Source organism: Rhinichthys klamathensis, unplaced genomic scaffold (assembly GCF_029890125.1).
Source record: "Rhinichthys klamathensis goyatoka isolate OS25496 unplaced genomic scaffold, OSU_Roscu_1.1 h1tg000278l_1, whole genome shotgun sequence".
Taxonomy (NCBI): domain Eukaryota; kingdom Metazoa; phylum Chordata; class Actinopteri; order Cypriniformes; family Leuciscidae; genus Rhinichthys; species Rhinichthys klamathensis.
The window spans coordinates 460,858-484,441 of NW_026606797.1; the positions used below are offsets into that span (position 1 = coordinate 460,858).

At 40.4% G+C, this 23,584-nt stretch overlaps 1 protein-coding gene across 1 annotated transcript; it reads left to right on the forward strand.

The window, feature by feature from the left end:
• The first annotated feature begins 1,179 nt into the window (after window positions 1-1,179).
• prpf19 (pre-mRNA processing factor 19) lies at window positions 1,180-23,251 on the forward strand. The gene is made up of 16 exons (XM_056268959.1): window positions 1,180-1,380; window positions 1,997-2,146; window positions 3,016-3,092; window positions 6,362-6,503; window positions 6,583-6,656; window positions 8,193-8,258; window positions 8,352-8,393; window positions 8,486-8,560; window positions 9,833-9,908; window positions 14,055-14,164; window positions 14,307-14,462; window positions 15,480-15,549; window positions 16,023-16,196; window positions 20,477-20,559; window positions 20,646-20,751; window positions 23,092-23,251. The coding sequence occupies exons 1-16, from the start codon at window positions 1,362-1,364 to the stop codon at window positions 23,187-23,189; spliced, it is 1,518 nt and encodes a 505-aa protein (XP_056124934.1). The 5' UTR covers window positions 1,180-1,361; the 3' UTR covers window positions 23,190-23,251.
• Window positions 23,252-23,584: the final 333 nt, after the last annotated feature.

A 23,584-nucleotide genomic window follows, 5' to 3' on the forward strand; every position in this document is an offset into this window, starting at 1 on the left:
GTCTCTGTGAAAGTTTTAAAGCATTTTTTATGCCGCTTTCAGAGCGCTCACGTCCGTAACGGAGAACACATCCATAACATTGTTTTTTCCTCATAAATGCAAACCCGAAAAATAAAATAAAACAAAATTAATATTTTATGTACTGTGGAGACTGAGCGCCAACCCTTCTTCATTCGCTGGGTAGTAGCCTACTTTGGTTTGCGCAGTGTAATTCACATAATCGGTAAAAATATATTTTGCCTCCTAAAGTTTTTTTTTTAAGAAATCAGAAATCCCTCGTGGCTACGCCACTGCCACATTTGAACCTGACTGTGTTAAACACACCACATACTCAATGCTTGGCTTACATTAATGTGTAATATAAAATCTGACCATGGAGTTGACTTTGGCGGAAAGCTGAAAGTGATTGCTGATAGGCTGTCCCAATCAGTGGCGCCTGCACAATCCAATCACGTTTGAGAGGGAAACAACAAATTGAGGGTTTCCGAGATTTTTCTTTACTTTTTTTTTTTTTTTTACTCGGGTACTCACGGTTATGGATAGAAATGTATTGGAGTAAAGAGTACAATATTTGCCTCTCAAATGTACTTGAGTAAAGTCATGAGTACTCCCCAAAAATGATACTCGAGTAAAGTACAGATCCCTCAAAATTGTACTTAAGTACTGTACTCAAGTAAATGTACTCCGTTACTGTCCGGCTCTGCGTGATACAGAAATATAGTTCCTGAATAAATCTGATTTGGTTCGCGACTCGGTCTGAATCACTCGGACAGTTCGGTTCACTCACAGGTGGATAGATAGCACAGGGTGAAATTTACAATTTACTGCGTCTCCAAATATATTGAAACACAACCTGTTAAAAAATACAGGTGCAGCTTAATACTTGTAAGTGAGTTTATGCTCCAGTATAGAAACGTACCTGTTGTTTTAGAATAGAATATACCCAGCCAATAGACGGCATTGTGTCACGTGGTGCCTTTGACATTCCTCAGCGCTTTCTCACCACAAGCCAATCAAGTCGTTTGTGATTATGAGAAGACTTTCTATTTACACGATCATTGCCAATTGTACATATTAATATATTTAAAAGATTATACTCTTGCGCATAAATGTTTTGGCTGAGGATGCGGTGCGCCTTCTGGCGGAAGCCCGTTGGTTTCAACTTCCGCTCTCCAGTATCCCGTCATGCACCGGTGTTTGAGCGGCACGGCGTCTCAACGTGTTCTGACCGTTCTGTCTCAGGGCATGCAGCGCCTTGATTGAGATAAAAATCATTAACTCTGTGTGGATTTTAAGCCGGTGGATGAACTTATATAACTCCAGCTTTATCTGAAAAGCGGAATCGCGTCTATTCGAGCGAGATGTCTTTGGTTTGTGCGAGTAAGTGAGTTTGTTTCTGTTAGCATGAGTGATTAGCAGTGTTAGCCATTGTGCACATATTAGCAGAAACTTTGTGTTTGAGAAACTCCGCTTTAATAACGATGCTTTCTTCCGCTGCTTTGCTGTATTTCATTAGACTAGACGCGCATATATGTTAAATATAACACTGGAAGTTCTCTGTGTGTGTCTGAAGCCTGAGCTAACTTGGTTTCGGCAAGCAAAACACCGATAAAAACAGGGAAAATAAACATAAACGTCAAGATTTTTGAAGTCTAGCCTAATTGTTGATTTGAAACATCGGACAATAACGTATGATGTTTATTTAATTAATAGTGGTGGAACTAATATGAGGTATTTTGTACAAACCTCATGTTTGTTTGTTGCTTTGAATGAAACATATTGATCCAAACGTTACATTTACTTTATTTTAAGGTGTCTTTACGCACTTAGTAATTATACATGTAAGTACTGACTAATATTATGTACTTTCAGGAATAGGGTTAGTTCCATATAATGATGCACTATGTATTGTTGTTATTACCACAGTGTATCACTAACAAGGACACTGTAAAATGGTGTTACATGATTATAAATGTAAATGTTGTTCTCGTTCCAGTTTCCAACGAGGTGCCGGAGCACCCCTGTGTGTCTCCTGTCTCCAACCAAGTGTTCGAGAGGCGTCTGATCGAGAAGTACATCGCTGAGAACGGAGCCGACCCCATCAACGGCCAGCCTCTGTCCGAAGAGCAGCTCATCGACATCAAGGGTACAGGCGCTCCATGAGGAACACACTTCACAGCTTTATCCACGGCTCACACACACCTGAAACCTGACTCTCAAATCTGCAAACCTCTCGCCTTCGACTTATTGCAAACCACAACACGCAATCCTCTATGTAACACACAAGTCTAGCAGGAAGAATCTTGATTTCTTTTTCAAACACAACCTATCAAAACACCACAGTAAATCATCAGAGCCACACACACACACTCCTCACATGATGTGCAAACACACATTGCTTTACTGAACACCAGCCAAACATGGCTTTAGAATAGGCCTATAAACAGGCCGAAGGTCGAGTGATACTGTGTGATACTGTATTCACAACCACTAATGCTTACAGTAAAAACATACAGTCGGCAACATTTAAAGTGGATCAAAACCTTTCATCAAAGTTTTACATGAATGTTGAACACTACCGGTTCTTGTCTTAGGACAACTCTGGTGAGCTTCTTTATCCACTTCAAATGTTGACTCCTGTAGTTTGGTTTCAATCTTGCGTGTTCACCGTGATATTTTTCAACATCTCTCTCCCAGTTACTTATAATCTTGTACAGAAATGTACACAGGAGCTCATGAAAGAAGAGCTTTAAGTTTTGAATAACTGTGTATTATGATATATCCCAAAATATACTATTATTCAACGTAAGACCTTTGAGATGTGATGTTTTGAACGCAGTGCTTCATTTTGCAAGAGATGCGAGGCATTTTGTGTGCGCAATTCTTGGATTTGGGTGTAAAGTTTTGAAAATGTGTGTAAGCCGTTGATAAAGCTGTAAGAGGAGTGCACAGGTCCAGTATAATGATCCACACACACTCTGTACGCCACGGTTTCACTGTGTTGTGTGCTTCCAGTGTCTCACCCCATCCGGCCGAAGGCTCCCTCTGCCACCAGCATCCCTGCCATCCTCAAATCCCTGCAGGACGAGTGGGTGAGTCCCGAGCCGCTCTTTCTCCACAGCTCCGTGTTCATCCGGTTATTGCAGCCTAAGATCCTCACCCACGTGAATCATGCCGATCAGTCATTAAAGGGCACCTATTATGGCATTTAAAATGTTCCTAATATTGTTTTGGGAGTCCCCAACAACAGTTTTACATGCATGCAATGACAAAAAACACTTTTGTTGTCTTATAATATGCATTTATTTTTACCGGATTTGCTCACGACTCCCAAATGATTCGTTCAACGACTCATTTTTCCAAACCCCTCCTTTGCGTGACGCTAATCTGTGGTGATTGGCCAGATGACCCAATCAGTTATTGTTTGCGTTAGCCCAACGCATAAACATATTGATAAAGCACTGCAGTACTACAAGGTATTAGTCTATTCTTTGACAACTCCAATAACATCGACAAACATTTCACATATTTAAAAAAAAAAAAAAGACATTGGAGACCTAGAAGCTGAGCGTAACTTACACAACACACACAAATACTTATTGAGCACGCTACAAAACGCATAAAAGCAACAATTATTAATAATACTTACAGGTTGTGATTCGGAGGAGGAAGCTGATCCAAATAAACTTGGTACTGAACCTTCCTTCAGTATCAGCCGGCTCGCGAATCCACACTTGAACGCATTTATGTTTGTAAAGCAATCGTCATTAAATGACGCGAACACAGCACAAGGTTCGGCCTATACTTGTGTGGTATAGTTGTGAATATAAACTCTTAGTCTTCAAATGCTCTTCCCTGGGCAGTGACAAAAGGTCGCTTTTGATTCGCACTTCAGAGCACAGCGTCTTGTTGTCGACATGATGTTTTCAAGTTTACGCTGGTGTCTGCGAGCGCAATAAGTGGGCGTATCTTATTCAAATAACGTTTGTCTATCGATTCATATCAGCGACTCAAGAGTCGACTCTTACTTTTGAGAGACAATAACTTTGTATACGGTGAACTTTCATATTTAAAACTTTGCAGGATGTTTTCGTTCACTTAGATCTATGTTACACACACTACATGAAAGGGCATTTTCAAAATTCCATAATAGGTGCCCTTAAAAAAATAAAAAGGAGGTCAGGAATTGGATACTTGTTATAACATTTAAATTCCTTTGTGTGCATTTTAATGACTTTAAAGCATTGGTGTTTGCTGTGCTGCACACACACCCAAACACACTCTCAGAAAGAGGGATTTAAACCATTTCAGCTCGAGACGACTCGAGGCGCGCTCATATTCCTGCGCTCTCTATAATAACACTGATCACAACACGAGACAGAGAGAAACTCACTCGCTCTTCTCTGAATAACCTTATAACTATATTTCTGATGTATTTTATTAATAAAGTGCAGTTTGTGAACCTGAACACCTGAGAATCTTAAAACACTGTTTATTTCAATCGTATCAATGTTCAGTTGTGTCTATTTGTCGCGATTGCTAATTTTTTATTTGTTCTTTTTTAGTTACTGAGTGTTTACTTGTCTTTAATAATGCTTGAAGTTTATATTAGTTAGTCTAGTTGTTCTTCTATGGTGTTTATAAACCACAGGCAAACGCTCCTAGTGTAAGTGTTCTTCAGCTGATGAGTTGTTCATGATATTCAGATGCAATTACATGTTTTCCAATTAGACTTAAAATAAACATTAATGATATCTAAGGTTGTTTTTTCCTTATTGGAATCGAAATTAGACAATCGATAAGCAGAATCATAATCGGAAACGTTAGTTCAAGCGATACTCAACCCTAGTGTGTTTAGCTCTTGCAGTGGCAGTAATGGGCTAGCCCAGCTAGAGACTGGGCTGAGTTAAGCTAGCTATCTAGCTGACCCCAGTCACCCCAGTAGATTACTATTACTGGGAGGATCGGCTGAACACTGGCGAGGTTTACATCCTCAACTTCTGTTTCCATCGGACTGAACTCATTCTGATTGATGAATTTGAATGTAGCGTATAACCATTGGTTCTTTATTTGTTTTAAACCGCAGTCTGAATATTAATCCATTTCTGGTCATAATTTGGAGACGATGAGCATATGAACCGTTGTGCCGAGTGAAGGAGTATAGGATGATGGGAAACTCCTTTACACAACACTTTATTCATCAGGAACAACAGCTCGTTCTGCACGTCACTGCATCAGATTTCAGTGCGATCGAGCCGTCAGTCCGATTACTGGCGGGTTGTGTGTTAGCGTGTGAACGCAGCCGCTGTGAGTGACGGCTGACCGTCGCTGGCTCACGGCGTTCTGTGTCATTTTATTTCATTAATCATCTACATTAAGGCTGTCACTGTACGTTCAAAAATCGCTTGCACAATCGATCGGACCAACCAACACAAGTTTCAAAAAACGAGAATAGGGAATCGATTTTAACGGCCTTTTTATTTTATTTATTTTTTTACCATAAATGTGTGTTAGGTGGACAGATCAGTACAGCACACAGAACATGTGGGATGCTGGACAATACCAATGTGTTTTCTGTTCACCAAATGCTTTTTAATATTCGCTATTACTTCAGTGCAAGTGAACGAGCGCGCCGTTATTTGTTGTGTAGTGACGTGTGTGTGTGTGTGTGTGTTCAAGTAAGCCAGATATGGGCAGATTCTGCAATACGCTGTGTTTAATATATCATGAGGATCACGAGTTGCGTATTTGCACTAAATCCACACAGATTTGTCTTACACGAACTTCCCCAGTAAAGTGAGTAAACACAGAAACGCCAGATCGGCTCGTGATTCGACGGCGTTTCCCGCCAAAGCTCATTTGTACCCGCATCTGGCGGGTCGAGGTGTTAATCTCAATCCCTGAATGTGTCGCTCCTGTTTATCATTGTGCTGAAACTTCACGCCAATAAATCATCAGGAATATTGCTGACTTGTGCGTCTCAAGCGCCTCTTTACGCTCGTCCTAATGCCTGTTAGGTGTCCGTGGATTTGCCTGTATTTGATGTTAATGGAAACGTCTTTAGACACGGAAAATCGATGTTACAAACACTTGTCTCAAATCGAACAGAGTGTAATCACATGGATGATTGCTCATAACTTTGAAACCATCAAGCATTCGCCGGGGTCTTAATAAAATGTCCTGTTTTTCTCACTTGCACAATCACATCCCTGCAACGTGTCTCTCCTCACACTCAAAAAGGGGCGGCTTTGACCGGCTGTAATCAATGATCTGGGGGAATTATGAGCTGACATTTCACAGACACTTTCTCGGGATTCCATTATATTCACCTTATCCCTGTGTGTGTGTGTGTGTGTTCCAGGACGCAGTGATGCTGCACAGCTTCACCCTGAGACAGCAGCTTCAGACGACCCGACAGGAGCTGTCCCACGCTCTCTACCAGCACGACGCCGCCTGCAGGGTCATCGCACGCCTCACCAAAGAGGTCACCGCTGCCCGAGAGGGTAAGAGTGTGTGTGTGTGTGAGAGAGAGGTCCTCTCTGGGCTGGTGACGGCACTCACGTGTTCCTCTTCTGCTTACAGCTCTGGCCACGCTCAAGCCTCAGGCTGGACTGGTGGCTCCTCAGGCGGCTCCTGCTTCCCAGCCGGCAGCTGTGGTCAGTACTGCACACCAACACACACTCTACACACACACACACACGCGCGTGCTGCTTCATCTGCCAGCCGTGTGAGGTGAGAGAGTTTAGACTCACTCTGAGTACACACGTTCACTGTGTGATGTCGAGTCTGTTCACACATTGTTGCTAGTCTGTGATAATTCTGTCAGAATGGCTGAAAAGCCACATTTGAATTTCTTAAACATTAGCAAACTTGAAGCAATACTTGATGTTTGAGGAAAAAAGTACCGTTTTGTCTCCTATGTCCGCAAGCGAGCGCAATAAGCAAATATAAACCAAATCAAGCTTCGCTTCTTATATTGAAATGAAATTCACTTATTTAAGTGCATTAACTTTTGAAACAATTGTTCTTAAATAAAATATATTTAAAAAACTATTTATTTTTGTTAAAGCTACAAAAGTAATGTTCTGTTTTCAAGCCTCTACACACACCGGGGCTATAGAATCGCCATTGGCTCGTCACTTTTGTCGGTTACTCGTCAGACTGAAATGCTATTTTACTATATATATATATATTCCACCAAATCAGCTAATCTTTGTAAAATGGCACAGCTTTTTAAATATAAAAATGTACACACTTAAAATCAGTCAATCAAGCATTATATTATGATACTCAGGGAGCCGCTATCAATATGCGGGAGACTTCTGGGACTTCCGGGAGACTTGGGATGTGTGCATTTTGTCTCGAGGATCAGGTTGTGCAATCAGTTCGCTCGCAACATAAGTGATGGATTAAAATAGCGCTACCGCAGAAATATGTTAAATTAAAACGGTCTTTACAAAGTGAAGCACTAAATATAAAGGCAGTTAATAACAGCAGCAGTAAAAGAGTGTTTTTTAGTCGCTGTACTCAGTGGTTTTCAGCCAATGCTTGTGCACTAATGCATCATTTTCCTGTCTTTTTACTCAAGCCTGTTAGCTTCTGCGTACCTCCACTGCACTCTTTATATAGCATTTGTCTACTATTAAGTTTTAATTGTTTTTCAAACGCGATCTACTGCGGCTCTATGTTCACACGCTTGTTTTCAGTCTTTCTATATTTATTTGATCAATTTATCCTTATAATTCAATTAATTTATTTTAGATGTTTTTAGTTTATATCTTCACATCTGAACAACATGTCTGTGTAAATTTGTTTTAGCAAAAATTGTTAAAACATATGTAGGATATAATTTTTTTTTTTTTTACATTAATCATGGTTGTCAACTTGCCATCAGCAATTTTCATTAAAAACAATGCAAATATTGATATTAGTAAAACTCAATGTGTGGCTTTTGCTCTTTTTAAAGTACACTTTTACACATAAATACCCTGATTTAGGGTTTTATTGAGTTATAATAAACAAAAAATCTATCAAAATAATCGTTAGTTGCAGCCCTGACGTCAATCACGTTGTCCGCTCTATAGTGTACAATAGATGGAACTGATGATTGATTCTGAGTCTAGAATCGGGTGTGAATCATGAGATTGTGCACGACTGCCACCCCATAGCATTCATGTGTGTCCCCTGTGTAGGGAGCCGGCGGAGAGGCCATGGAGGTCAGTGAACAGGTGGGCATGACCCCGGAGATCATACAGAAGGTGCGTGCTACACAACTGTTCATCAGTGATATGAGTGTGTGTGTGTGTGAGATCACATGTTCAGAACGTCAAGCTGATCTTCTCTCTTCGCAGCTCCAAGACAAGGCCACCGTCCTGACCACCGAGAGAAAGAAGGTGTGCGCTTTGAGTTGCAGTGCTTTTCTATCACTGGTTATTTGATGTGCTTTTATACGTGTTCTTAACCTTCTGTGTGTGTGTGTGTTCAGAGAGGAAAGACCGTGCCGGAGGAGCTGGTCAGAGCAGAGGATCTCAGCAAGTATCGTCAAGTGGCGTCCCATGCTGTGAGTAACCAAGAGAAGCGTATCCACTCCAAAACATACGAGTTGTGTTCTCAAAACAAATGTGTGTATCTCATATCTGTGTTTATAACGGAGAATTGGGCACTGCATTTGAAAGCTTCCAGCGCTGTGTAGTAACCGTGTCTCGTGATCGAGATGTATATCGTCTCGTGTCATTATCCAGAATGTCCTCACTAAAGCACATCTAGAGTTGCTCTCGTGCACTGTAATGTAGTCTAGTAGGTTAGACTAGTGCGCTTGAGCATTTAGAGCGCACGCTTTCACTGCGGGATTTACTCTGTTAAACCCCACTTATAATGACCTCAATATTCAAGATTAAGAGGCAAAAATACCTGTCTTTTATATTTATATCATTTATTATAGTTAATCAATATCACATGAAGAGTGCAGTTTTTTTTCTCCAGATATCAGCATGATTACAAATGTGATCTTTATTATTGAACTGTTGTAAAAAAACAAAACAAATAAGTTCATATTAAGTGACTTGCATTTTAGACACATTGCCTGTTTTTACTCCATTTCACCAATGAAAGTTGTTCCAGACAAAGACACAGCGGTGTTTCAATACCGAATGAACAAATGGTTTGAATGAATGATTCAACGACTCACTCGTTAAGACACATGCTTCGTTCCTGAATGAGTCGGTTGAAACTCATTAACAGTGACTGAATTTCACACTTAAAGTATCTTTTCTTTTTTTAAATCAACTTAAAATCTCAATATTTCCCATTTAAAACCAGGTTAAACACACTGATGTCCCTCTAACAGTGTAAAGCATCTAAACCTCAGATGCAGCTTCTGTGTTTCCCTGCAGTGCAAACATCAATTTTGTTGAAACTGATTTAATTTGATTGGTAACAGCCCTATTGTGTCTTATTATTATAATAGTATTTGATTAAATGTAAGAATTTGACACATAAGATGATACATACATTTAATTAGATTAAAATGGCTTCATAAAGGTGAAAATCAATGTAAACTGATTGTAAAAGAGGGTTTCTGAACTGACCAACACAGAATGTCAGAGACTTCAGGAGTCTGCAAACACTCTGCAAAATAGCCTCTAACTATTATCTATAAAATCCCACAAAAATATTGAGATCCTTTTTTTTTGGTCAATATCGCCAATACAGTCTGCGAGTAAACTGGTGTGATCGCTGTTCCAGTACGACTGTTTCAGTTGCTCTGAGAAGAAAAGGGTCTCGGCCCGAAGCCCTCGGTGTGTGTGTTTATGCTTTGTTTTGCCTTTCTCAGGGTCTTCACAGTGCCAGTGTGCCAGGAATCCTCTCTCTGGATCTCTGCCCAACAGACACCAACAAAGTCCTCACCGGTACGATCACACCACATTCACACCAGGGTCCCTGCAAAGACTTAGAAAGTCAGTTGTCAAATTTAAGGCCATAAAAAGTCTTAAGTATCTTAAATGGTGCGAGTCTTAATCTTCATTTGGGGACAGAAGAACAGGAATTGCGATGTGGCTTAAAGGCCCACTGAAGTGCCTTGATACGCGCAGCTTTGTTTGATGCGATTACGTAATCTCCACTGAAATGCATATCGAATGGCTCCTCCCCCTTTTCAAATAGCCAATGGCGTTTAGTTTCCCTCACAGACTGACAGCAGCATTGAAGCGAATCCGAGCACTGATGATACGCTGGATTCAATAGTAGATGTGTCTAGACTAGTCATTTAATTCTTAACCAGCGTACAGTTGGAAAATGGAATAAAACTGGAGCGTTTGAGCAACCGAACACACACTCCGACACATGATGCTCTGTGACGAGTCAACGGTCGCTTCGGCCAGGTGGTTTTTATAGCAGGGGGGCGGAGCTTCAGATTCTAACTGCTAACTGCTCTATGCTTAAAGGGATAGTTCACCCAAAAATGAAAATTAGCCCATGATTTACTCTCCCTGAAGCCATCCTAGGTGTAAATGACATTCTTCCTTCAGACAAATACAATCAGAGTTATATAAAAAAATGTCCTGAAGCGATGCGTTTGTGTAAGAACAATATCCATATTTAAAACTTTGACTAATATATCGAGCTTCCGGCACACGGCCTAGGCTAGTCGGCTTACGCCACGAGAGCAACACTTGAGGATGTGTGGCGTAGATGTAGGAGTAGCGTGAGCTCCGAGTCTCTCGCGGTTCACACACACAGCGCTGGGCGTTCGACATTACAGCGTGCGTCAAGTTCAAGTGTTCCTCTTGTGGCGTAAGTCGATGCGTACAGCCGTGGCCTTTATTAACCCCTGCAGCACTTTTATGATGGATAGATGCACTTTTATGATGGACAGATGCACTTTTATGATGGATAGATGCACTTTTATGATGGATAGATGCACTTTTATGATGGATAGATGCACTTTTATGATGGACAGATGCACTCTGATGATGGACAGATGGACTCTTATGATGGACAGATGCACTTTTATGATGGACAGATGCACTTTTATGATGGACAGATGCACTTTGATGGATAGATGCACTTTTATGATGGATAGATGCACTTTTATGATGGATAGATGCACTTTTATGATGGATAGATGCACTTTTATGATGGACAGATGCACTTTTATGATGGACAGATGCACTTTTATGATGGACAGATGCACTCTGATGATGGACAGATGGACTCTTATGATGGACAGATGGACTCTTATGATGGACAGATGCACTTTTATGATGGACAGATGCACTTTTATGATGGACAGATGCACTTTTATGATGGACAGATGCACTTTTATGATGGACAGATGCACTTTTATGATGGATAGATGCACTTTTATGATGGATAGATGCACTTTTATGATGGACAGATGGACTCTTATGATGGACAGATGCACTTTTATGATGGACAGATGCACTTTTATGATGGACAGATGCACTTTTATGATGGACAGATGCACTTTTATGATGGACAGATGCACTTTTATGATGGACAGATGCACTTTTATGATGGACAGATGCACTTTTATGATGGACAGATGCACTTTTATGATGGACAGATGCACTTTTATGATGGACAGATGGACTCTTATGATGGACAGATGCACTTTTATGATGGACAGATGCACTTTTATGATGGACAGATGCACTTTTATGATGGACAGATGCACTTTTATGATGGACAGATGCACTTTTATGATGGACAGATGCACTTTTATGATGGACAGATGCACTTTTATGATGGACAGATGCACTTTTATGATGGACAGATGCACTTTTATGATGGACAGATGGACTCTTATGATGGACAGATGCACTTTTATGATGGACAGATGCACTTTTATGATGGACAGATGCACTTTTATGATGGACAGATGCACTTTTATGATGGACAGATGCACTTTTATGATGGACAGATGCACTTTTATGATGGACAGATGCACTTTTATGATGGACAGATGGACTCTTATGATGGACAGATGCACTTTTATGATGGACAGATGCACTTTTATGATGGACAGATGCACTTTTATGATGGACAGATGCACTTTTATGATGGACAGATGCACTTTTATGATGGACAGATGCACTTTTATGATGGATAGATGCACTTTTATGATGGATAGATGCACTTTTATGATGGACAGATGCACATTTATGATGGACAGATGCACTTTTATGATGGATAGATGCACTTTTATGATGGACAGATGCACTTTTATGATGGATAGATGCACTTTTATGATGGACAGATGCACTTTTATGATGGACAGATGCACTTTTATGATGGATAGATGCACTTTTATGATGGACAGATGCACATTTATGATGGATAGATGCACTTTTATGATGGATAGATGCACTTTTATGATGGACAGATGCACTTTTATGATGGACAGATGCACTTTTATGATGGACAGATGCACTTTTATGATGGACAGATGCACTTTTATGATGGACAGATGCACTTTTATGATGGACAGATGCACTTTTATGATGGACAGATGCACATTTATGATGGACAGATGCACTTTTATGATGGACAGATGCACTTTTATGATGGACAGATGCACTTTTATGATGGATAGATGCACTTTTATGATGGACAGATGCACTTTTATGATGGATAGATGCACTTTTATGATGGACAGATGTACTTTTATGATGGATAGATGCGCTTTTATGATGGACAGATGCACTTTTATCATGGATAGATGCGCTTTTATGATGGATAGATGCGCTTTTATGATGGATAGATGCGCTTTTATGATGGACAGATGCACTTTTATCATGGATAGATGCACTTTTATCATGGATAGATGCGCTTTTATGATGGATAGATGCACTTTTTGAAGAGCCAGGACATTTTTTACTCTGATTGTATTCGTCTGAAAGAAGAATATACACCTAGTAGAGCTGGGTTTCGATTCAAATTTCAAGAATCGATTCGATTCCGATTCTCAAGATCTTGAATCGATTATCATTATTCGATCCGATCTGATCCGATTTTCGAGATTTAGATAAGTGTTTTTGTTTTTTACAGCTGTTACCTGAATTACAGGACTGTAGTTATGCAACATATTGATACTATTAGGCTATTATAGACATTTAACTGCTTGTTTTGAACTTCATGCATGTGTATTGAATGTTAAACAAGTTCATAATGATAACAAACAAGACTGTTTATCGTGGTGATGTGTAGCCTACAGAGGCTTCGCACAGACAGTGAATGAGAGAGATCGGCAGAGCGTGTGCGTTTACCTGCGTCTGTCTTTGAAGTCATATGTATTCGTGAAAAAGGTTGCCGTGTCAAAGGAAAGCAAAATATTTGTCGTATCATCCTTTTAACGTTCACGTCACGGGTATTTACCATAAATGCGCGTCAGGAGCAGCGCTGGTCAGCATCCCACAGCGCGAGGAAGCCGCGGGGAAATAACATCAGCGAGTCACGCATTGAATCAATGCCATATTGGTCTCTAATAAGTGAAGCATCAGCTTCAGCGTTACCCATGCGACGCATTGCTGCTCAGCTGAGCCTTGAAAAGTGGAACTCAAAGTTAAAAATAATTAACACCTTGTTTTATTACATCTCTTTTAATGAATCAGCTTTTTTGAACGTGTTCGTTGAATGAACGAATGACTCACTCAAAGCCTGTTGTTGTAACAGTGTGCGCGCTGAGTGAAAGCCTTTCAATGCGCATACAGGGATCTCCCAGTCGCGGCAAGTTAAAGTTCACGGGGAAAATGTAAGCCTATTATTAAATCGATCCTCTGAGTTACGGATCGATCTTTAGAAATTAATATGAAAATCGATTCAGAATTGGTGAATCGATTTTTTCAACACAGCCCTAACACCTAGGATGACTTGAGGTAGAGTAAATCATGGGCTAATTCTCATTTTTGGGTGAACTATTCCTTTAACTTTGATTTTGAAAACCCTGCACACGAATACGACATGATCACACGTGGTCAGATTAGAACATGCCTCCTGTGAGCGCTGGCACGTATAATTAGTGTTTTTCTCTTCAGGTGGTGCGGATAAGAACGTGGTGGTGTTTGACCGGCGAGAGGAGCAGATTGTCGCCACCCTCAAAGGACACACTAAAAAGGTCTCGTCCGTCATCTACCACCCCGGTCAGGTAGGCCCTCGCTCCTCCTCACACACACACACACTCGTCCATCAGGAGGTGTGTGTCAGATCTCTCCCGCTCTCACACGCACGCTCGTCCATCAGGAGGGTGTTCTCCGGGTCTCTCACCGCTCTTCCCCTGTTCTCCTCAGTCGGTGGTGTTCTCGGCGTCTCCGGACAGCACGATCCGCGTGTGGTCGGTCACTGGGGGAAACTGTGTGCAGGTCATCAGGGCCCACGAGGCAGGAGTCACCGGCCTCTCTCTGCACGCCACTGGAGACTATCTGCTGAGCTCCTCTGAGGACCAGGTAACACTCGCTCACTGACTCGCTCACTGACTCGCTCACTGACTCGCTCACTGACTCGCTCACTGACTCGCTCACTGACTCGCTCACTGACTCGCTCACTGACTCGCTCACTGACTCGCTCACTGACTCGCTCACTGACTCGCTCACTGACTCGCTCACTGACTCGCTCACTGACCGACTCACTGACTCGCTCACTGACCGACTCATTTGCTCACTGACTCGCTCGCTCACTGACTCGCTCGCTCACTGACTCGCTCGCTCACTGACTCGCTCGCTCGCTCACTGACTCACTCGCTCGCTCACTGACTCACTCGCTCGCTCACTGACTCACTCGCTCGCTCACTGACTCACTCACTCACTCTCACTGACTCACTCACTCACTCTCACTGACTCACTCACTCGCTCACACACACACTCACTCACACACACCTCACTCACACACTCACTCACTCACTCGCTCACTCACACACTCACTCACTCACTCGCTCACTGACTCACACTCACTCGCTCACTGACTCACACTCACTCGCTCACTGACTCACACTCACTCGCTCACTGACTCACACTCACTCGCTCACTGACTCACACTCACTCACTCCCTCACTTACTGACTGGCTCGCTCGCTCGCTCACTCCCTCACTCTCTCACTCACTCAAACACACACTCACTCCCTCACTTACTGACTGGCTCGCTCGCTCGCTCGCTCACTCCCTCACTCTCACTCACTTAAGCACACACTCACTCCCTCACTTACTGACTGGCTCGCTCGCTCACTGGCTCGCTCGCTCACTCACTCAAACACACTCACTGGCTCGCTCGCTAACTGGCTCACTCACACACACAAGCAACACACACATTGTTACATATCACAGTATGATCTCTATGAATCGAGAGCCACTTTCATTTGTTTGCTGGTTCAGTTTCACTTCTCTTGTGAAAAGAACAAAATCTGTGTTTGTTTGTATCAGTTTTCTGTGTGTGTAAAGCATCTCACGTGTGTGTGTGTGTGTGTTGTAGTATTGGGCCTTCTCTGATGTGCAGACTGGACGTGTGCTGACTAAAGTCACTGATGAGACTGCTGGATGTGGTATGTGTTCCTCTCTGGCAGTGTGTCAGATATTAACTATATATTCAATGTCTTGTTGATAATATAAATATTAATTGGTGATGCACCGATACGAAAATTTTGGCTGATACCGATAACCGATATATTGGCCGATAAATCAAAATCTAAAATGTATATAATTAAGATCCTGATTAAAAAAAGAAGTCTCACCATTAAAAGCCATGTCCCAAACACACAATTATAGTGTTCTCATTATAATTGTGTGTGGCTGATATGACATGTTGCACTTTACTGTATTTTCCTTTTTTGAAGTGATTCCACTCAAACTCAGTGCGCATCTGAAGAGTCTCAGCTGAAGGACATAATACATTATTCATCAGCTTTGGAACTAAAAATGAAATGAGTGGATGTATATGTATAACCTGCATATGAAACATATATTGAGGGCCCTTGCGTGTGACTGAACTGGAGTGTGTCCCGCTCTGCTCCTCCAGCGCTGACCTGTGCTCAGTTTCATCCCGACGGCCTGATCTTCGGCACCGGCACAGCCGACTCGCAGATTAAGATCTGGGATCTGAAGGAACGGACCAATGTGGCGAACTTCCCCGGACACTCGGGTCCCGTGACGGCCATCGCCTTCTCTGAGAACGGCTACTACCTGGCCACCGGTAGGTCACAGTTGTTTCCACAGCGCTTCAGACAGTGCTGCTGGTTTATTACGGTCGAGCTGCTTTGAAATATCTCTTAATTATGAATCTATTTTCAACTTGGTGTCATTATTCAGCTCTATTTAAAAAATGTTTCAGTTCAGTTTAAAACTGTCAATAGTTGTGTGTCCATCAGCCTATTTTTATGTTTTATGTGTTATAAAGCCTATTTTTGGGTTAAATCATTAAAAAACTGCAGGATTCTACATTTTAAAACAAAAAAAAAACTTTTTTAAATATCCGATAAGAAGATGGGCATATAATGCAGATCGTTCCCAAGCAGCTTTGCAGCTAAAATCTGTCAATTATGAAACTAATTTTAATTTAGTGTCATTATTTAGCTCAATTTAAAACAATGTTGTTTCTGTTCAGTTTAATAACTGTCAGTACTTAAGTTTCCATCAGCCTATTTGTATGTGTGTTTTAGGATAGCGCATAAATGCAGGAGGGCAACGTTCATAAATTCTAAATCTTCTAAAAAATAATAATTAAAAAAAAATCTGATAAGAAGACGCGCATACGTTAGAAACACATTTACCAGATAAGTCCCTCTATGCGCAAAACAAACCCCTTTGGCTCAGCGGAGGCTGTGATTGGATAACTGGAGTAACTGTGCACCAATGGCGTCGCAGCGTCTCTAATGTTGGTCATAGTCAAAGTTTCCCAGGAAGTGAGGATTTGGTTCTCTTGAACACGTGATGGAACGTTGCTTTATTCACTAATGTCTAATACAATATTCCAATTTTGTGCATTAGTTAAATTCACAACTCTGTAACAGTAGCTATGCTTCCATCCAAGGCTTATCCTTTATGAAATGAGTTGAAATCAGTGTCATTCTTCAGCTCAGGTTCAGTGTAGATTGAGTTTTAAAGTGTGTCCTCATCCAGCTCAGCTCAAGTGGATATAATCAACATTATATATAGTAGATTAAGGCGAATAGGGTCATTTTTTTTTAACTAGCCGATATCACCATGAAACTTTCCCAGTTGTTTAACTACATTAAGAGGAGAAAAAAATGTATTACAAGTTTTCTGTAATTTAATGTTTAAATATGCAAATTAGGCATTATCTAATTTAATATGTGCTAATTTGCATATATTTAAAAAAAAACTCAATCTGAGTATTGGATAAAGACAGCTTCAAAATAATTTTTTCATTGTGTTCACATATTAGATGTGGAAAAACAGAGGGATTTATGGATATATACTTTTGTTATCCTGTAAATCAGAATATACTGTCAGTAGCCTTAAAAAAATGTTTTTTGGAATAAAATGTTATATAAATCAGGCTAGGAATAATATATCTACAAATCCCTCTGTAAATGTCTTCATAATATAACTAGGTACACGACTGGAAAGTTTGGTGTGTATATCGGTGCTACTGAAGTGGAGATTTCAGACTTTGAGTTTGAGAGAAAAGCCATTTTGAGAAAGAAACTGGCTTTAAAGATTTAGCATCAGCCAATGAGATTGTGCATTTGCACCCTTTTACTTTCACGATTGGTTGCTGATAAAAAGGAAATGACCATATTTGGACGCGTTGTACAGGAGAGAGGGAGCTTTCTAGTGGTGTGTGTGATGTCAGGGTGCAGATCGCGGAGCAGCGGATGATTTAGATCGACAACTTTTGATGAATTTGAGAAATCTACAGATACAGCATAGGCGTCGATTTCGGTGGGGACGGTGGGTACCCGTCCCCACCAGATTTCATCATGAGTCATTTTGTACCCACCACTCTTGGAAACATTGAGGCACGGATGTACCTAATACAAACAAAACATCTCCAGTTAACTAGCAGAGCATTCATTTAGTTCGCTCTAAAATAAGAGATCTAGTGCTAAAATGTTTTGTTTTTAACTCAAGCTGAGCGCTCGTGTCCGCTGCTATCAGTGTCATGGATACAGTGTTCTCTTGTGGCGGCGCGCGCGCAGTCTTCACTCGGACGCGCTCTTCAATCTATCGCCGTTGCGGAGAGACTCTATATATTCATTCCGGTGAAATTACCAAATAAAATGCACACAACCGTGTCCCTGGCTGCTTGATATAGACTGTAACCATTGATGAACATAATCAGTTTTGCGAGAAAAAAAAACTATACCGAGGGAGGATTAGAACCCGTAACCTCTGACACGCTTGGCAAAAGATCAACCACTAGACCATTTAAGAACTCACACAAAAATTTGCGGATCGATGTATGTATTTAGGGCTTAAACAGGCTGCAGAGTTTGTACCCAGCACTTTTGAAAATGCCCTTCCGAATGCGTCTCTGTCCCCACCACATTTCAAACCAAACTGACGCCCGTGAGATACAGTGCCGTAAAATAAAGACCTAAATGTCTATTTCGGACTTTTTTTCACCACAAGTCTGAAAGAAGACATGTTATTGAAGACAAATATCTCAAAATCTCAAAAATTGACCTGTGAAAAAAAAACATGTTTGTGCCTGCCGTGTCTCGCCTTAATGCAGCACTGACACTAAAACTCTGAAAACCTGAATGTTTTCTCACACAGAAATGTTCATTTTGGTGGAACTATACACACATTGTCACTATATCCAGTGAGTGTGAGCAACCATAGACCAGTTGCATAAAGCCATGGTGTTAAGTAGGGCTGCAACAACTAATCGATAAAATCGATAATAATCGATTATGAAAATCGTTGTCAACGAATGTCATTATCGATTAGTTGGTCTGCTTACGTCACGGGGAGCGCTTACTGGTGATTGGTTGAAACGGGCCAATCAGGATGCTCTCTGTCTTACACGCGCTTCATGAGGCACACACGCACACACACGCAAGGTCTCTCTCCCTGTTGCTCTGCCGCGCGCTCGCGCTACACGGTTTGGAGCACAGTCTCTTCTGTCTCGCATGCGCGCTCTTGCTTGCGCGCTCAAATCCCGGGAGTTTGAACTAATTTGCGAGCCGCTATCAATATGCGGGTGACTTCCAGAACTTCCGGGAGACTTGGGATGTCTGTATTTTGCGTCTCGAGCATCAGGTTGCGCAATCAGTTCGCTCGCAACATAAGTGATGGATTAAAATAGTGCTACCGCAGAAATATGAAATTAAAACGGTCTTTACAAAGCGAAGCACTAAATATAAAGGCAGTTAATAACAGCAGCAGTACATTATTGTTTTTTAGTCACTGTACTCAGTGGTTTTCAGCGAATGTTTGTGCACTAATGCATCATTGTTCCTGTCCTTTTACTCAAGCCTGTTAGCTTCTGCGTACCTCCACTGCACTCTCTTTATATAGCATTTGTCTACTATTAAGTTTTAATTGTTTTTCAAACGCGATCTACTGCGGCTCTATGTTCACACGCTTGTTTTCAGTCTTTCTATATTTATTTTTACAAATTATCCTTAATTCAATTAATTTTAAATAAAAATTAAATGAATTATATATTTGAGATGGTTTTAGTTTATATCTTCACATCTGAACAACATGTCTGTAAATTTGTTTTAACAAAAATTGTGCTAAAACAATATGTTGGATATAATTTTTTTTTTTTTTTTACATTAATCATGGTTGTCAACTTGCCATCAGCAATTATCATTAAAAACAATTGAAATATTGATATTTGTAAAACTCAATGTGTGGCTTTTGCACTTTGTAAAGTACACTTTTACACATAAATATCCTAATTTAGGGTTTTTGGTAACACTTTATATTACGGTGTCCTTGTTACATATGTTACATGTACTTACTGTAGTAATAACAGTAAATTATGCATAATTACATGCAACTAACCCTCAACCTAATCCTACCCTATTCCTATAGTAAGTACATGTAGTTACTTAATATTACTCTGTACTTAAATATATAATTACACTGTAACAAGGACACCTTAAAATAGTGTAACCGGGTTTTATTTAGTCATAAGACACAAAAAATCTAATTGAATTTTTTATCCGATTAATCGAAAAAATAATCGTCCGATTAATCGATTATCAAAATAATCGTTAGTTGCAGCCCTAGTGTTAAGACTGTCTTAAGAAATAGTTTGAGCAACTTGCAGTTAGATGAGAGTAACCAGGCGTACTTCTCCAGTTCAGATTAGACCAATCTAGCTTTTTATGTAATTGGCTTTAAAAAGTTATCAGTCTTGAAGAAAAAAAACGAGATGAACTCTTCAGACTAGTCTAAGCTGATGTTCTGGGAAGATTTGGTGCTTTTAATGAGAGGTTTCTGTGCTGTGGATCTCTGGGTAAATGTATAATGGTCCTTGTGTTGGTCCTGCAGGTGCTCAGGACAGCTCACTCAAGCTGTGGGATCTGAGGAAACTCAAGAACTTCAAGACCATCACTTTGGACAACAATTATGAGGTGTGGTATAAGCCCCAGACGGCACCGCCATGTGTTGGCACTGTTCTCCGGGAAAGCCCGTCTGATTCCCCGTGTGTCTCCTGTAGGTGAAGTCTCTGGTGTTCGACCAGAGTGGGACATATCTGGCGGTGGGCGGCTCGGACATCAGGGTGTACGTCTGCAAGCAGTGGTCCGAGGTGCTCAACTTCTCTGGTAGGTCCTGCTCGACTACTGTGTGTCCGATACACTCAGGAACGCCTTCCTCTGCTGCTCTTCGTCATTTTACACCCAAAAATCTTACTTTCGGTTTTATTTTTAAACATTTCTTTGTGGGAATGGTACGAAACTTGGTAAAGGTTTTGGCACTTGCTCTGTGAACACAAAAAATAACTCACGGCCATGATCTGAACAGGTTGAATGGTCCTGAAAGTGATATTCACACTCGCTCCTCGCGGTCAGAAGCGCCGCATTGTAACTGAGTGAGGAGTTTCCTCTAGTGGAAGCGTTCGGTACTGCAGCCGAACACACTCTCACTGAACGCTCGTCTACTGGCAGATCAGCTCACATGTGGAACACACACTGGCTTACATTTATGGCTTTCATTTTCTCACAGTTTTAGAGTAAAATGTGTTTTTGAAAATATATATTTCAAGTAAAAATTGAAAATAGTATTTTTACACGTTTTTCATTACAATAAACGTAAAATTCTGTAACTTTAAGTTCACTTTTTAAAACTTTTGTCACTTCAGCAATAATCTGCCAAGTGTGGTCTTTGAGAAGAGATCAAACTGAAGTCTGTGTCCCAAAGCATTCAAGATTACCACAGTTTTAAGTTCAGGTCAATGCTAAAAAAGTGAATAAATGGTTTATAAATGAAGAGTTTGGTTCCAAAACGCAATAAATCCATTTAGATTAATTTGAGTAAAAATGTGTTTTCTTTACCAAGAAAGTGGAAAGATGAAAACCACTATTTTCTGTTTCAAACTTTCACATAGCATTTGTTATAATATATTATTGTCATAATAACTGTCATAATAAAAAAATTAAAATCCAGGTTTTGATTTTCAAAGATTTATTATAAAAACTGATTTTTTCCCCCCCCAAAATGCAATAAATCCTTTTTTGTTTTAAATCAAAATGCAATTAATCCATTGAATCAATATAAAAGTTTTTTTTTTTCATATTGAAACTGTTGAAAATACACAACAACGTAAGTTTATTAGTATAATATTTTTATTAAGAACTGTAAAGAAGATTGAACACATTTGTCCTCCTCGCGAGTGCCTCATCTTCTTAATCTCCTCCCGTAAATGATTGGATTTCGATGCCTTACGTTTCTCACCCACCGCAGAAACAACCACAGGTTCATCAATGCCGTCAAAATTATTCTTTTTTTTTTTGTTTGTTGATCGAAAAGTACAAAATAGATAAGAAAAACTAGGAAGCCGGGTGTGTTTAAGGCGCTGCCGTTACGGTTTACATTGCGTGGAATGGTGCGTTGTGATTGGTTGAGAGTGGAATGGTGCGCTGTGATTGGTTGAGAGTGGAATGGTGCGCTGTGATTGGTTGAGAGTGGAATGGTGCGTTGTGATTGGTTGAGAGCGGATATATCGCATTCTGCAGAGAAGGGAGACTGGCGTTTGTCGCGTTTTGGAAAGAAAGGGAGAAAACATGACAGAATAACACGGCGGATATCGCATTTTACGTAAAATAAAACATTGACTTTTCAATACCAACCAGATACAACACTGATTTTTGCACTAACTAATTTTTTTTTTAAATGGCGTTTATCGTGTTTTAGAACCAAACTCTTCAAATGCAGTGTAAATATAATCAGGGTTTCCGCGGGGCATTAAAAAGCATTAAATGGATTTTGTGAAAATGAAGGCCTTGAATGGCATTAAAAAGCATGGCCAGTATCGTGCGCTTGAATGAACAATAACACACAATTATGCCAAAATGTCAGTTTTGTCGAGTATCATAACATAAGAGCAGTCTTCAATGAGTTAAACTCTTAAATGAACACGTAATGTTGGAGGGCTATAATTAATGCTTAAAATTAGGGGGAAATAATTTTTATCCAGAAATCAACAGCTGTATTATATCACTGATACTAAGTATTTAATATGTTAACTGTGAAATTATTACATTGATCACAATTATAAACTCTTACATTTTTATATTTAATTTATATTCATTTTATAAATCACTGAAAAAATGTAATTTATCGAGTTATTTTTGTTTAATCGATTGACAGCACTGTAATATCTGTGGTTAGTCGGGTCATGTATGGCATTAAAAATGTTTGTTTTTTTAAAGGTATTACATTTAATTTGAAGATGCCCAGAAACCCAGATAATGTAGAACCGTAAAATCCCCTAAAAACAAAATATTAGATAAAAAAAAATTATCAAGCTATGATATAGTGCATTAATGTCATTGAAATAAAATGGTAAATCTCGGGCATCTTGGAGCACCAGAGGGTTGAGGTGTGTGAGGTTGTAGCAGGAGTGTGTGAGCTGATTTGCTGATGTGTGTGTGTGTGTGTTGTAGATCACTCTGGCCTGGTGACCGGCGTGGCGTTCGGAGAACACGCTCAGTTCCTGGCCTCCACCGGCATGGACAGAAGTCTCAAGTTCTACAGCCTGTGATGAAGATGAGGACGTGAACGCATGCGCTCGGGCTCCCTCTGCTAATCCGCTGTGTGTGTGTGTGTGTGTGCTGATCTACACCCACTGTCATGTGATCATCATGAGCCCCGTCTCCAGCACACACGTCTCTTCTCTCGCCACTGCTCAGCCTCTCTCTCTCCTGTCCGTCTTTAAGCTTTGGTTGTAGGCTGGTAAAGTGTTAGTGTCCCATGAGTTTTCTTCTTTTTTTATCCTTTTGTGGACAATAACAACAACTGTGACATAGATTCCAATAAAGTTTAAGTGGTTTTTATTTGTTGTTCTAGTGTGATTTTCATGTCCATTGAAGGTCGTTGCAAGAACTGAATCTAACGGAGAGTTTGAAAGAGCAAATGAAGATCTTCATGATGATTAGC

Coding starts and splice junctions, on each gene's coding strand:
- prpf19 (XM_056268959.1), top strand. Junction 6,504..6,582: donor GGTCACCGCTGCCCGAGAGG/GTAAGAGTGTGT, acceptor TTCTGCTTACAG/CTCTGGCCACGCTCAAGCCT. Junction 8,394..8,485: donor TGACCACCGAGAGAAAGAAG/GTGTGCGCTTTG, acceptor GTGTGTGTTCAG/AGAGGAAAGACCGTGCCGGA.